Source organism: Geotrypetes seraphini, chromosome 1 (assembly GCF_902459505.1).
Source record: "Geotrypetes seraphini chromosome 1, aGeoSer1.1, whole genome shotgun sequence".
NCBI lineage: Eukaryota > Metazoa > Chordata > Amphibia > Gymnophiona > Dermophiidae > Geotrypetes > Geotrypetes seraphini.
Genome location: NC_047084.1, coordinates 308,952,543 through 308,969,199, shown reverse-complemented (window position 1 = coordinate 308,969,199; position 16,657 = coordinate 308,952,543). Strand labels below are relative to the sequence as shown.

The 16,657-nt window shown below is 47.8% G+C and overlaps 1 protein-coding gene across 4 annotated transcripts in view; it reads right to left on the bottom strand.

Annotated features, from left to right (window-relative positions):
- Positions 1-16,657, bottom strand: part of ALPK1 (alpha kinase 1) — a 224,032-nt gene that overhangs the window by 94,060 nt on the left and 113,315 nt on the right. For 3 of the 4 annotated variants that reach the window (XM_033955611.1, XM_033955603.1, XM_033955584.1), the window contains exon 2: positions 13,166-13,408. In XM_033955611.1, coding sequence (XP_033811502.1) covers positions 13,166-13,283 — 118 coding nt within the window. In that variant the 5' untranslated portion in view covers positions 13,284-13,408. Of the gene's footprint in view, positions 1-13,165; positions 13,409-13,981; positions 14,287-16,657 lie in introns of those variants that run through there. The other variant, XM_033955593.1, reaches the window with a different exon arrangement.

Here is a 16,657-nt window from a genome sequence, read left to right as displayed (position 1 = left end):
TGGGCATGGATCTCAGTGCTACACACACACACATTCCTTTATTCCTGTTGCAAAAAGAGCTTCATTTCTATAAAGTTTGCTCTGAAAGAACAAGCTAGCAGAGGAGTTTGAGGAAGAAGCACTGGTGCCCCTTTACCAATGATCCTTGTGCTGCTGTAAGATTTTGTGAGCTTCAATCTGTTCCTCCAGGTCAAAGATTAATGTCATTGAGACAGCACTTGCCTAACAGCAACCGGCTATCCAGAACTCAGTGCCACCCAGCAAAAAGCATGGGCATGGTCAATAATACTATTGTTATCTATATTAATATAGCTCTTATTACCTCAACACAAGAGCTTGTTTGTTTTTTTCAGCCAGCTCAGGGCAGGGGTTACCAGAGAAGCCAGACCCCTTCTTATATCAGCTACTGAATGTCCAATTTCCTGAGGCAGATTCACCTGAGCAGTCATACATACTTAAAAGATTACAAGATGCTGATGATTCACCTTATCTGGAACTAAATGAATTCATTTTCATGGTTAGTAGCATCAGAGGGGTGATGATGAAAAACAGCAACAGCTATCCGAGTTCAAGAGCCCAATGCATAAGGATCTTATGGTTAGAAGATGAAACCCGTTTGGGGGTTTTGTTGTTGACTTTGTTTTATATTTTAAAGAAATAATGGGGTGTTTGTGGTAAATATACCCCAGGGATATCAATGAGATTCAAAGTTGATGAAACACAGGGCCAGCTTAACCTTGAAGCAGACTACGGTAAGTGGTTGCATAGGGTAGCAGCTTCTGGGTTGCAATTAAGGCACTGTTGAATCAGAAGAGTCCAGTTGGACCATTTTAAAATTAGTTATGATAAAAGGAGATAGAAGATATGTTGGGTGGATTAAAACCAGTTTGATCCAATCTTTACAGGCTACCTGAAAGAGTGAAAGTGATGGGTGGTTTCCCCGTTGATTTGTTTGGTTAATTCTTTGTTGCAGAGTATTCTTCTAGGCTTTTGAAACAGGCTGTTGTTCAGTCTCTTCGTTTCTCAGTTACCATTTGTTAGTAAATTTATTGAAAACTTTGTTGACCAACAATTATTGGATTACGTTGAGATGTCTGGAGCTTTCAGCAGTCTGACTTGTAGGAAAATCACAGTATGGAACAGTGTTGGTTTCCTTGGTTAATGAAGTTAGATTTAGCATGGATAGAGGGAATGGCATTTTACTCTTACTACTTGACCTTACAGCAACTTTTTATTCAATAAATCATTGTTCACTGTTATTGAAAAGAGATTTAAGTTCTTACCTTGATAATATGTAGAGAAACTTGCATGTCCAATCCAGCAGAAATGCATCCGCCTCCAGACGGTGAGGTGAGTAAAGCTTGGAACAGAACTAGGGCAACTTGTTGTTGTGGGGAGACGTGAACAAGTCCACTTGAGGAGTGCCTACTGAGCAAAGAAAGGATGGAGAGCTGCAGAGTTAAGCGTCCACTCGTGAGGCTGAAGAATTCTGCCAAGCTTGTGGGCTAAGCAATTCTGTTCCCCCTGAATGTAGACTGCTCTCAGGTAGATGTTGTGAGTGGTTGCCCAAAGCCAAATCTTTTGAGCTTCTTGGCAAAGAGGGAGAGATCCTGTGCCTCCTTGCTTGTTGATATAGTATATCGCTACTTGAGTATCCGTGCGATGCAAGAGGACTTGACTGTCGATGAGATGCTGAAAAGCTTTGAGAGTGTAGTAGATCGCCCTGAGTTCCAGAAGATTGATATGGAACTTCCGTTCTTTGACGGACCAATGACCTTGAGTTTGTAGACCATCCAGATGCACCCCCCAGGCATAAGTTGACACATCAGTGGTCAAAACTTTGTGATAAGGAGGAATGTGAAACAGGCATCCCCTGGAGAGATTGGATGAAATCAGCCACCAATGAAGCGATTGTCGAAGAGACGATGTCATAGAAATATGTTGTGAGAGGATCCTTCGCTTGGGTCCACTGAGAGGCTAGAGACCATTGCGGGGTTTTGAGATGAAGTCTCACTAGAGAGGTCACGTGGACCGTGGATGCCACATGACCTAGAAGAACCATCATTTGCCTGGCTGATATGGAGTGGAGCTGGTCCACTTGATGACAAAGCTGGATCAGAGCATCCTGATGATTCTGGGGGAGGAAAACTCTCAGTTGAGTAGTGTCGAGAATCACTCCTATAAATTGAAGTCTTTGTGACGGAAGAAGCTGTGACTTGGGGAAGTTGATCTCAAATACCAAGTTCTGGAGAAACAAGATGGTGCAATTTGTTGCTAGCATGACATCCTGACAGGACAGGTCTTTAATGAGCCAGTCATTCATATAGGGAAACACCTGAAGACCCTGAGATCTCAAGGCCGCTGCTACCACAACTAGGCACTTCGTGGAGACTCTGGGAGAAGATCACAGGCCAAATGGTAAGACCTTGTACTGATAGTGGTGAGAAGCCATTTGAAAGCGGAGATATTTCCAGGAAGCCTGATGAATTGAAATATGAGTGTAGGCTTCCTTTAGATCCAGAGAGCATAGCCAATCATTATGAACCAAGAGGGGATACAGAGTGGCTAAACATAGCATTTGAAATTTTTCTCTGATGAGAAATTTATTGATTGCTCTGAGATCTAGGATTGGTCGCAGATCTTGCGTCTTCTTCGGCACTAGAAAATAGCGGGAGTAAAACCATTGACGTTGTTGATACACAGGAACTTCTTTGATGACACTGAGAAGGGCTTGAATCTCCTGAAGAAGAGAGGGCTGTCGAGGGTTGAAAGCAGACTCTCTTGGAGGATGATCTGGAGGGAGAGCGGTGAAATGTAGAGCATAACCCTCATGAATTATCTGCGGTACCCAAAGGTCTGAGGTGATAAGTTCCCAACTATGGATGTAAAGCTGAAGATGTCCCCCTATTGGTTGAGGAAGCAGTTGACTTACAGAGATCGAGGCTATGCTCTCCAGTAACAGGTCAAAAAGACTGTATTGCTTTGGCTGGAGCAGCAGGCTGAGTTTTAGCAGGACGCTGCTGCTTCTGCTTCCTCTGCTGAAGCCATGGTGGAGTAGAAGCCTTAGCTGAAAACAACCTCTGGTAGGATGAGCAGGCTTGAAAGGTCTCAGTGGGGCTGGTTTATTCTTGGGTTTAACTAACATGTCCCAACAAGTCTCATGGGCCGAGAGCGTTTGGATCATGGTGTCTACAGAATCCCCAAAAAGCACAGTTACTTACCGTAACAGGTGTTATCCAGGGACAGCAGGCAGATATTCTTAACACATGGGTGACGTCACCGACGGAGCCCTCGGTACGGACCTTTTTAACTAGAAGTTTCTAGTTGGCCGCACCGCGCGTGCGCGAGTGCCTTCCCGCCCGACGGAGGAGTGCGTGGTCCCCAGTTAGGATAAGCCAGCTAAGAAGCCAACCCGGGGAGGTGGGTGGGACGTAAGAATATCTGCCTGCTGTCCCTGGATAACACCTGTTACGGTAAGTAACTGTGCTTTATCCCAGGACAAGCAGGCAGCATATTCTTAACACATGGGTGACCTCCAAGCTAACAAAGAGGGAGGTGGGATGGTTGGCCATTAGGAAAATAAATTTTGTAACACAGATTGGCCGAAGTGTCCATCCCGTCTGGAGAACGCATCCAGACAGTAGTGAGTAGTGAATGTGTGAACTGAGGACCAAGTGGCCGCCTTGCAGATTTCCTCGATGGGCGTGGAACGGAGGAAAGCTACAGAAGCAGCCATAGCTCGGACTCTGTGGGCCGTGACAGATCCTTCCAGTGAGAGACCGGCCCGAGCATAGCAGAAGGCAATACAGGCAGCAAGCCAATTTGAAAGTGTCCGTTTGGAGACAGGACGACCCAAACGGTTGGGATCGAAAGATAAAAATAGCTGAGGGGATGTTCGGTGAGCTCTGGTACGATCAAGATAGTAAGCAAGGGCACGCTTACAATCCAGCGTGTGCAACGCCTGTTCCCCAGGATGCGAGTGAGGCTTAGGGAAGAAGACGGGCAACACAATGGACTGGTTGAGGTGAAAAGCCGAGACCACCTTGGGAAGGAATTTAGGGTGGGTACGCAGAACAACCTTGTCATGGTGAAAAACAGTGAATGGTGGGTCAGCAACCAGTGCATGCAGTTCGCTAACCCTCCTGGCAGAGGTGATGGCAATTAGGAAAAGCACCTTCCAGGTAAGAAGCCTGAGCGAAGTAGTGGCAAGAGGCTCAAACGGAGGTTTCATGAGTGCTGAGAGAACCACATTGAGGTCCCAGATGACAGGAGGAGGCTTGAGAGGCGGTTTGATATTGAAGAGACCTCTCATAAATCTGGAAACCAGAGGATGAGCCGTGAGGGGTTTTCCGAGAATAGGCTCATGAAACGCAGTGATGGCACTGAGGTGGACTCTGATGGAGGTAGTTTTGAGGCCAGCATTGGACAGCGACAGTAAATATTCCAATACAGTTTCCACCGCTAAGGAGGTGGGTTCCTGACGATGCCGGAGACACCATGAGGAGAATCTGGTCCATTTCTGATGGTAACATTGGAGGGTGGCCGGCTTTCTGGAGGCATCCAAGATGAGGCGGACCGGCTGAGATAGGTTCTCTGGAGAGGTCAGCCCGAGAGAAACCAAGCTGTCAGGTGGAGCGAAGACAGATTGGGATGCAGTAGAGACTGATGTTGCTGCGTAAGTAGAGTAGGAAACACAGGAAGGAGAATGGGTTCCCTGGAGCTGAGTTGGAGCAGGAGTGAGAACCAGTGTTGGCGAGGCCACCGAGGTGCGATAAGAATCATGGTGGCGTTGTCCTTGCGGAGTTTGGACAAGGTCCGCAACATCAGAGGAAGTGGAGGGAAGGCATACAGGAACCGATCCCTCCAGTCGAGCAGGAATGCATCCGGAGCCAGACGGTGAGGAGAGAAGAGTCTGGAACAGAATTGGGGCAGCTGATGGTTGTGAGGTGCTGCAAAGAGGTCCACCTGCGGAGTGCCCCATCGAGCAAAGATGGAGAGCAGAGTCGGAGGGTCCAACGTCCACTCGTGAGGTTGAAGGATGCGGCTGAGATTGTCGGCCAGAGAGTTCTGTTCGCCCTGGATATAGACCGCCCTGAGAAAGAGATTGCGGTCCGTGGCCCAGGTCCAGATGCGCAGAGCCTCCAACACAAAGGGGGCGAGATCCGGTGCCGCCTTGCTTGTTTATGTAGTACATGGCGACTTGATTGTCTGTGCACAGGAGGAGGACTTGAGGGCAGAGAAGATGTTGGAAAGCCTTGAGGGCGTAGAACATGGCTCTGAGTTCCAGGAAATTTATGTGATGACGACGCTCCTGTGGGGTCCAAAGTCCCTGGGTGCGTAGATCTCCTAGGTGAGCTCCCCACGCGTAGGGGGACGCATCTGTGGTGATGATCATAGAGTGGGGGGGCAGATGAAAAAGTAGACCCCTGGAAAGATGTGAGGAGTTCAACCACCATTGGAGAGATTGCTGAAGAGATGATGTCACAGAGATGGGATGAGAAAGAAGATCTGTAGTCTGTGACCATTGGTTGGCAAGAGTCCACTGAGGCATGCGAAGGTGGAGACGTGCCAGAGGAAGGACATGCACCGTCGAGGCCATGTGACCCAGGAGGACCATCATCTGTCGGGCAGGAATGGAGGGATGCATGAGTACCTGACGGCAGAGATGGAGCAGGGTCCGCTGGCGATCGGAGGGGAGAAAGGCCCTCATCAGCGTGGTGTCCAGAACTGCTCCAATGAATTGAAGTCGCTGGGTGGGAAGCAGATGCGACTTGGGGTAGTTGATCTCGAACCCCAGGAGGTGGAGGAGAGAGATGGTGTGATGAGTAGCTTGTAGCACGAGTTGAGATGAAGGTGCTTTCACCAACCAATCGTCCAAGTAGGGGAACACCTGGAGGTTGTGAGACCTGAGGAAGGCCGCCACCACTATAAGGCACTTGGTGAAGACTCTGGGGGAGGAAGCGAGGCCAAACGGCAGCACTTTGTACTGATAGTGGTGGTGTAGCACCTGGAACCGCAGGTAGCGGCGAGAATTCTGATTGATGGAGATGTGAGTGTAGGCCTCTTTGAGGTCCAGGGAACATAGCCAGTCGTGTTGAGAAAGAAGAGGGTAAAGCGTGGCAAGGGAGAGCATTCTGAACTTTTCCTTGACCAGACACTTGTTGAGGTCCCTGAGATCGAGAATGGGACGGAGGTCTCCCGTCTTTTTGGGAACCAGGAAGTAGCGGGAGTAGAATCCCTGACCCCTTTGATCTGGAGGTACTTCTTCGATGGCATTGAGAAGGAGGAGGGATTGAACCTCCCTCAGGAGGAGGGGGGTTTGAGATGAGTGTGAAGCAGACTCTACGGGAAGGTTGTCCGGTGGAAGAATCTGGAAGTTGAGAGAGTAGCCGTGGCGGATGATGTTGAGGACCCACTGGTCCGACGTGATGACTTCCCAACGGCTGGAGAAAATGGTGAGACGACCCCCGATAGGCTGTGGAAGAGGCAGCGAGGGTGGAAGACTGGCTATGCCCTGGAGAGAAGAGTCAAAAGGGCTGAGATTGTTTAGCAGGCTGAGGAGGCTTAGAGGGTTGAGTGGCCTGAGATCGAGCCTGGGCATGGTGCTGCTGTTGACGGGGTCGCCGAGATTGTTGGGGAGGCGGATTGAGTGGCCTGGCTGAGAACCTCCGCTGGTAAGATGATTGAGGCCGATAGGGTCGGGCAGGCGGAGCCTTCTTTTTCGGCTTGATCAGGGTGTCCCACCTGGTCTCATGGGCCGAGAGTTTCTGGGTGGTGGAATCCAGTGACTCTCCAAAGAGTTCATCCCCGAGACAGGGGGCGTTGGCCAAACGATCCTGGTGGTTGATGTCCAGGTCGGAGACTCTGAGCCAGGCTAAGCGACGCATGGCTACGGCCATGGCAGAGGCCCGAGAGGTGAGCTCGAAGGAGTCGTATATTGAGCGGACCATATATTTGCGCATTTGGAGAAGGCCAGAGATGTGTTGTTGGAATAGCGGGACCTTGCGCTCAGGAAGGTACTTCTGGAGGGCAGACAGTTGTTGGACCAAGTGTTTCAGATAGAAAGAAAAATGGAAGGAATAGTTGTTTGCCCTGTTGGCAAGCATGGCATTCTGGTAAAGCCTCTTGCCAAACTTGTCCATGGTCTTACCTTCTCTGCCAGGAGGGGTAGAGGCATAGACACTGGAGCCCTGAGTCTTTTTTAAGGTGGATTCCACCAGAAGGAACTCATGGGGCAATTGAGATTTGTCGAATCCAGGAATAGGGATGACACGGTAAAGGTTGTCCAGTTTACGGGGGGCTCCCGGTACCGTGAGGGGATTTTCCAAGTTTTTGTAGAACGTTTCCCGTAGGATGTCATGCACGGGAAGCTTGAGGAACTCCTTAGGAGGTTGCTCAAAGTCTAAAGCCTCTAGAAAGGCTTGAGACTTTTTTGAGTCAGATTCTAGGGGAAGGGACAGGGCAGCAGACATTTCTCTCAGAAATTTAGAAAATGAGGACTGCTCTGGTTTAGAGGTGGCATCGGGTGCCGATGGTTCCTCATCAGATGAGGAGGGATCCTCCTCGGTACCGAGAGGAGTTTCCTCCCATAAGTCAGGGTCCCTGACCTCTGGTGCATGTCGAGACACCGGGGTGGAGGGCGCGGTATGGCGAGTCTTGGACAAAGACTTTCCAGAGCGCACCGAAACGGTACCAGGGGAGGACGACCGGCGTCGATCTCGGTCCCGAGAAGAATGCCGTACCGCCTGGTGCCGAGGAGGATCCAATGTGGCCTGAGAATGAACCACCGGATCGCCATGAAGTTGTTGGGCCGAAAGGATCGGCATGGAGGTGTTCACCGGTACCGAAGGGGTGGACACCGGGGGCTCGGTACGGGGCTCGGGCCGGTCTGGTACCGGAAGGAGCGGTGCCAGGATAGTGGGCAACAGTTGTTCAAGTTGTTTCTTCAACTGCTCCTGGAGTTGAGCTTTTAAGATGGCCGAGATACGGTCATCTAGGGGTGGCATCGGAACCGCTTTCTTTTTCTTCGGTTCCTTGGATGCCGCTCCACGCCCCGGCGATGAGGAGGCCGATGACGAGGCACTCACCGAGATCGGGGCGGAGCGTTTGCGGGACCGGTGCGATGCCGGTAGGGACGGTGTCGCCACCGTAGCTGGAGGGCGCTCGAGGGAAGAGGAAGGCTTCTTAGCCGGCTTACCTGGCGCCAGCGACGCCGATGTGGGGTCGGTCGGTGTCGAGGTCGACGGTGCCGATTTTTGAGGTACCGCCGTTGAAGGTGAGGAGTCCATCGCCGACTCGGTGCCGAAGAGAAGAGTTTGTTGAATTCTTCGGTTTTTAAGGGTTCTCTTTTGAAGAGTGGCACAGTGGGTGCAGGAGTCCGCCCGATGCTCCGGACCCAGACACTGCAAACACCAATTGTGTGGGTCAGTTATGGAGATCGGGCGTGCACACCGCTGGCACTTCTTAAAACCGACCTGCGGGGGCATGAAGGGGAAGATAGCCTCCGCAAAATCGAAGCCCGAGGCCTGTATACTGGCAACAGGCCCCGCCGGGGCAAAAACGAAAGAAAAAAGGCAAAAAAGCAAAGTTTTTTTTTTTTTTTTTTTTGCAAATCAAAGAAAAATAAACCCGAAGGTAAGAGAGAAAAAATAAGGAAAAAAGCGCGAGCGGGAAGGCAAAAAAGTGGTTTCAACGGCCGTTGAAAAAACACACGCGTCTTCTTCGCTCCGCGGAAACGAAGAAACTGGGGACCACGCACTCCTCCGTCGGGCGGGAAGGCACTCGCGCACGCGCGGTGCGGCCAACTAGAAACTTCTAGTTAAAAAGGTCCGTACCGAGGGCTCCGTCGGTGACGTCACCCATGTGTTAAGAATATGCTGCCTGCTTGTCCTGGGATAAAGCTCGTCACCTTAGCAAGGGACGTTGGCCATCTGGTCTTGGTGGTTGACATCCATGTGTGAGACCCAAAGCCATGCTAGTCTCCTAATGGCCACTGACATGGAAGAGGCTCTGGCAGTAAGTTCAAATGTATCATAGGCTGAATGCACAAAACAACAACAAAGGTGACCAATGGTGTTCAGTCTCTATTTATTGTGATTGAATGCACCATATATTTGCGCAGCTGAACTACAGTGGAGACAAGCTGTTGAAACCCCTTTACTTTGCGGGCAGGAATATATTTCTGATAAGCAGGAAACTGTTTGAGGATATGATTTAAGTAGCAGGAAGAGTAGAAATTATAATTGACCACCCTGTTGGCCAACATGGAATTTTGGTAGTCTCCTGCCAAACTTATCCATAGTGCGGCCCCCCTCCCCAGAAGAACTGATGCATATACATTTGATGAAGCCGATGTCTTTACAGTAGATTCCACCACCAGGGATTGATGGGGAAGTTGTGGCTTATCTAAACCTGTGAGATAGATTACTTTGTATAGTGATTCCAGTTTTCTGGGAGCCACCAGCACCAAGAGTGGTGATTTGAGATTCTTGTAAAAGGTCTCGAGCAAAATGTCAAGTAAAGTGAGCTTCAGCATTTCTTTTGGAGGCTGGTCGTAATCCAGAGTTTCAAGATACTCTGTACTGTATTTTGAATCAGTCTCCAATGGCACCGAAAGGTCCTTTCTCATCTGTCTTATGAATCTGTTGAAGGACAGTTTATCTGTAGAAGAGATAGCCCAAGCTGGGGAACGTCCAAGAGATTAGATGCAGGATAGTCTTCAGCCTCGGTAGACGATGGAGAGGGATCTGGCTCGGAGTTGTCCAGCAAATCTGATTCTTGCAACAAAGAGGGAGAGTGTTGCTTCAACCGGTGCCATTCCAGTGTCGGGGTCTCAGAGTGCTTCCTCTTGCTAAACACTTTATCCGACCGGTGCCGTTCAGGTGTTGAGGTCTCGGAATGCTTCCTTTTCCAAGACACCTTACCAGACTTAACAGGACTTTGATCAGAGTGTCTGGAAGATGATGAATGACGTTGAGGAGATCGCTGCTTGGAAGAGCTGGAACGATGAGTTGCTGCAGGGGGACGCACTGATAGAGCATCGACGGTGCAAGTGGTCGTGGTATGTTCAGGCTGGACCGGCACCGGAGATGTCAGTGTCGGGAGCAATAGGTGGAACTGGTCCCCGAGCTCCTCCCAAAGCAAAGCATTGAGCTTTCGCCTCAGACTAAGCACCGGTACTTGAGGCCTCATCGCCAGCACCTTAGGTGCTGCGACACAGTCCGGGGAGGAAGATGCCAATGTTGAGGCACTCCTCGATAAAGGGACCAGTCATTTGGTCGGCATAAATTGGTTCGATGCCTTTGTGACCAGCGTCCCTGATGGGGAAGTGGATGGCTTCTTAGCTGGCTTACCCGAGGGCGCAATGTGCTGCGACACCGGTGTCGGTGGTGGTGCCGCTGGCAGTGTCTAAGTCCTTGATGTCGGTGTCTTCGATGGAGTCGGCAATGTCTCTGTTTCCATGGCGACGCTGAAAAGTTTCTCTTGCTGCAAACTGTGATTTTTAATGGTCTGCTTTTGAAGAGAAGAGCAGCGCTTACACGTCTGAATGCAATGCTCTGGACCCAGACACTAGAGACACCAGCTGTGAGGGTCTGTGAGTGAAATAGTGCGTGCACACCAACCACACTTTTTAAAACCCGTCAGCGGGCGTGACATGGATGGGAACACCTCCTCCGCCAAATCGAACTTGATGGCTATGGTGGTCAACAAGGCTCCGCTGGGCCAAAACCTACAAACGGCAAAAAACTTAACTTTTTTTTAAAAAAAATTTTTTTTATGATTAACGAAAAATAAAATAAGAAAGAAAAGAAAGAAATAATTAGATTACACGAGAAAATAGCGAGAGGGGGAAGGCAAAATCTTTCAGAGGCTCTTGAAACACGACTACTTAGCTCTGCGGAAACTAAGAAACTGTAGGACATTAGTGTCTTGAACGAACTGAGAAAGCTGATTAAAAAAATGCTTTTTCTGCTACTTTAGAAATAAAAGGCAGGTTAGAGATTGGCAATAATCAAAGGGAGTGTCTAATGTTTGTTTCTTCAGAATGGGCCGAACAATAACATGTTTGCAGTAGTCTGGGCAGAGGTTAAGCTTTGATCATTGCTTTGATGATTGATTATTGATAAGAGCAGGAGGCCATGATAGGGTATTGCATAACTGGCAGTATTCTATAATTTTTTGCATGCAATTTTAAGCACTAAGGCCCAGATTCTGCAAAATGTGTCTCGATTTTAGGCAGCTGTAGGTGTCCTACAGCTGTCTAATCAGCCAATAGGGACGCATGTTTAAAAAAAAAAAAAAAAAAGCTTCCCAGGCAGGCCGCCTATATTGAAGGCACCACTGGGAGCCTAGGGAGGCCTGCAAGACCGCCTAAACTTGCCTAAAACTAAGCGGTAGCCTTAAGTGAACCTAGGTGGACCTACACGTCTCCCTAGTCGAGCAGGAGGCGCTTACAATGTAGACAAGCAAAATGCTGGCCTACATTGTAAATAGACGTGGCCGCTATACTTATTGCGGCAAGGGATCTGCCTGCCGCGATAAGTATAACAGCTGCCTGTCCCCATCCCTCAACGATCGCCGGTAGGAGGGTGCCCAACCCCTCCTGCCGGAGGACGCCCCCCCCCCACTAACCTTTAATCGTTGGCTGGATGAATGGGTTTTGCTACCGGCCGGCAGGCCCGCCTCGTCGAAATGAGGCAGGCCCGCCCCTTTTGGCCCATCCTCGATAAACCTAAGCTCTGATTGGCCCAGGCTCTAGGATCCTGGGCCAATCAGGCCTTCGGCTTATCGTGTCCACCCATCCCCGCCCATCCCCACTAAGCCTAAGGCCTGGGACAATCAGGTCTTAGGCTTAAAGGGGATGGGCCGACAAGGGGTGGGCCCGCCTCATTTTGATGAGTTGGGCATGCTGGCCAGACGGTAACAAGACCTATCCGGCCAGCCAAGATTAAAGGTTAGTTTGGGGGGAAGTTAGGGGGGTCCGGAGGGGGGCCTCCTCCGGCAGGAGGATTTGGGAACCCTCCTGCTAGCAATTGTGCAGGTGGGCGGCTTTCCGGTAAGAGGGCTTGGGCACCCTCCTGCCAGAGATCAGGGGCGTTAGGGGCATCCTCTGGCAGGAGGGTTTGGGCACCCTCCTACTGGCGATTGTCGGGGGGGGAACAGGTGGCCGCGGCAGGGCGATCTCTTTCAGCGATATGCGTAGTGGCCGCGTGTACTCTAACCTGATTCTGTAACTGGCATTTGTAACATGGACTTCTGTTACAGAATTGGGGTTAGTGTGGGCCAGATTATGTATAGGACGCCCCTCCCGGGCATCTTATACAGAATCCGGGCCTAAATGCAAAATTGGCCAGTAAAGATTATAGAATTAGGATAGTGTCTCTGGTTATCCTTAACAGATGGTCTCAGAACTATGCAAGTAATGCTGGGGTGGAGCCAGGGCTGTCCTGGAACTTATTCCGATAATGGCACTAGTCAAGTCTTCTGTCTGGATAACTTATCCAGGTTTTTAAAATCTCTTTTATATTTGTTCTAAATTATATTAATAATGGCACTGTCTAGGTAAACTCTGGCACTGATGTCTATTATTCAGCCCTGGCCACCATCTGTACAGTAGAACTGATATCCATATATTTTTGTGACCACCACGTGTTTAAAAGAAACACTGGCTGCAGTGGCTCAATATTGACCCAGATGTCTTTAATATCCCACAGAAGACTAGGCTGATAAACTTTATACATTATATACCAAAATCCATGATCTCATTTAAGTAAGTGGGATTCCACACATAAAGCAAGCGGTAAGTTTAATTCTTAAAGAAAATAGCATACCCACATCTGAAGATGTTTCTTTTTCATTATTAATAATTGGCATTTATATGCAGCACGCAAAACATTGGTCATTGTTCCCTAAATTGTCCCATGGCCTTACGTCTACTGAAGCCTGAAATCATTAGTGACAGCAATTTCGTGCAACAAAGTATGCTTCCTTCCCTGCCTGCTTGCCTGCCATTCGGATCTCATTCATGTCCTCTTAAATCCAGTTGTCCCTCCACCCTCGTCTGGTATAAGAAGGAAAATAAAGCAGAAGCCAGAGCATGTCGCCATGGTGTGGAAGCAGAGGGGGCCCTGCTGGCAGCCCCACCTCTCCCGAATGGGGTCCTCACCTCTGCACTGCAGGTACTCTTTCTTGTCTTGCTCGGAGGGCTCTGACGTCACTGCTGAGAGCACTCTCAAGGCTTGCTTGCAGTCCTCCAGCACAGCCATGACGTTTTGATTATCCATGGTGCAGCACTGGCCCTCCTCCCACAACTCTACTTCCAATCCAGTGTCCCTTGGGTTGCAGAGTGATCAATTACCTTAGGAGAAGAAACTATTCTATACAAAAGGATCCTTCAAGGCCGAAGTACCTGGTGAACAAAAGAGAGGAGGGGGAGAGATGATTAAGAAAACAATCATCAATTATCTGTGAGGAGTCAAGCAGGGAGAGATAATAGTAGAAGTACATGAAAATACATGGCAGCCCCTGAGGACTACTGGAGGAGTGTGTGAAATTACTGCAGGGTGCAAACCACAGATTGTGAAGACAACATAGGAGAAATCAGAAAGAGAAGTGGGGAGAAGAGAGAAATTAACTGAGAAACAAGCAAAGAGAGAATATGTGTATGTGTATCTGTGAAAAACTCTACAATCCAGACAGAAACAGGAGAAAATACAGCAGCAAATCACTCTGCATCCGTCTACTAAGCCAGATTCAGAATCTAATGAGGGCCAGTGCAGATCAGCACCAGAATATAGAAATTTTTCTCTTCGATTGCCCTCTCTTTACCCAGTAATATTAACTGTTTTAAAATCTATTAGTATATGTTTTTCTCCTTTTATATTAGCACATTTAGGGCAATTTTCAAAACTGCACAGGAAGAAAGGCTGCTGGTATACACATACTTTCCCTTTGAAAGCTGCCCAAGAAAAAATATGCTTACTGAACTAATAAGTGTAGGTTTTGCTCCTGGCGGAATTCTATGGAAAAAAAACCTCTATAAATTCTGCACACAAAATTAGCAAATTCTGCAAGTTCATTTGTCAAATTTTAAACACTATTTTTGCTAATTATTCATATTCCATTTAAAAGGGGGGTGGTATATAGTATATAGTTATAACACAGATTTAATCAATATTTATGAATATAACATGTATGATTTTTTTTATTACAATATTTGTGAGAAGGGTGGGTAGGGGAGGGAGATAATTTATGTATTTAAGATGATAATAGAATGAATTTCAAGTGATGTGTATGATTCAATTGGTGTAATATTGTATACTTGATATAAGATGAAAAATGAATAAAGAATTGGAAAAAAAAAACCAAAATAAAATGTTTTTTCTTCTACCTTTGTTGTCTGGACACTTTATTTTCCCATCATGTTGGTTCCAGTTTCTCTTTTCTGCTTTCCTGTTATCTGCTAATTCTCCATCAAGGACTGCTATCCATTTGTCTTTTCTCATCTCTCCTGTCTATTCCCTCACTACACCTGCCTCTGACATATTGATATTCCTTTTTAGTTATTGTCTGTCTCTTTCTTACCCTTCTCCTCTTTTTCACTTTTCAGCTACCTATTATATTTCTATCATCTTTCCCATTCTCCATCTCATTCCTTCTTCAGCCCTCCATTCCTTTTCATTTTCAACATATCGCCATTACCATATTTCTACCCTCTGTAATATCTATCCTCTCATCTGTTTCCTTTCCACCCTCTCCTCCCCCTCAGAGTTCTACCATTCTGTCTTTATTCCTCCACCCTTATAGCCTAGCATCTACTCCCTCTTCCTTCCCTCCCCACCCTCGTAGCCTGACATCTCCCTCCCTCTTTTCCCTACTGTACTCTCCCCCATGGTACAGCATTTCTCCCACTCTCTTTCCTCATTCCCATTGCCAGGCATCTCTCCCCATCAGCACATTCTGCTGCTGAATCAAACCTCTGCCTTCTTCTCCCCTCTGCCTCCTATATCTCTCCCTCCCTCTCATCCACCGCCAAGTCCAACACCTATCTCTCCCTCCAAGCAGCATTATCTCCCTTCCTCTGTCATATCCAACATTTCTGGGAATTTTTTCCCATTGTCCTCCATCTCTCTTTCTCTCTCTCCCCTTGCCTTGCACCATCTCTTCTTACCTCCCCTCCATTATCAAGTGCAACATTTCACTTTCTCCCCTCACCGTGCATGTCTCCCTCATATCTCCCTGTGCCAGCAACTTTCCTTCCTCACACCCTCCCCCCCTTGTGCCAGCATCATTTCTTCATCTCACTCCTCTCCTCCCCAAGCAGGCAAGTTTTTTCTAACTAGACACATATTTAGGGTCTAATACTAATATAGAGTTTACTGGTTATAATTTACCCTGGCTTCCGATCCCAGCAAGAATACAATTTAAATTCTACTGCCTACTATTTAAGACTTTATACGGAGACAGTCCAAACTACCTGAATAACCGCCTCATCCACAACACCGAAACCAGACATAAAATTCACACCCCATTCTCATACCCCCCAATTAAGGAGGTCAAACGGAAAAAAACTATATGATGGCCTCCTGGCCACTCAAGCAGCCAAACTAGACAACCAAATCGCCAATCTACTGACGGCATCCCTCGACTACAAGACTTTTAGAAAAGAAATAAAGACCATACTCTTCAAGAAAACTCTGAAAAAAGAAATAATACCGCAAGTCTCAAACTCCACCTCTCACTAATGCCAACTACCCCAAACAAATAACCTTACCCATTTCTTACTCTTTTTGAAAATGACCAATTTTTTTTTATTTTTTTTTTGTAAGTTCTTGTTGTAATACATCTTGGATAATTCTTTTGTAATCCGCCTTCAACTGCAAGGTAATGGCGAATAGAAATCCCTAATGTAATGTAATGTAATATAATGTTATTCTACAGAACAAGTTTTATCCAAATTGACAAACAGACAGTTTATAGGCTTTCCTTAGGTGTTACATAACGGGTTCTGGTACCAATGTACATTTCTTTGTAGTCCATCAGTCAAGGGCAGGGGTTAGGTAAAAAGGTACCGTATGTTTTTATTGCTTTCCTAAAGTTGAGGAGTCCTTCAAGGAATCTGATCTGCAGGGGCAGTCAATTCCAGTGACTCGGTATGTAGTGGGAGTAGGAACGTTGTTTGGCGGTTTGCAGTTGGAGGGCATGACCAGGGGGCGTTTTGCAGTGTATTTCAGCCAGTGAGCAGATGCTAGAGCTTAGGAGACAGGATTGTGGTCACGGAGGTTTTTAGAAGCCTGATCACCACATTTGAACACACTGAAGTCAATGTATGTTCTTTGCGGTCAGACCACTGAATAGCGCATTGCAGTAATCCATGCAGGACAGTACTAAGGCATAGAGTAGTTGGGCAAAATCGGACTCTGAAAAGTAGTTCCTTATTTTACGGAGTTGTCATAGGTAGTAATAGGAGGAAGATACCATCTAGGAGATATGGTTGGAAAGCGACAGATTGGCGTTAAGAAGTATTCCTAGGCTGCGCACTTGGTCTTTCACAGTTATAATAGCTGAGTCCCAGCACAGTGAGGGATGGGCATGGTCGCATCGTTCTTTGTGAATCCAAAGGAGTTCCATTTTGGAGGCAATTAGTTGTAGTTTGTTT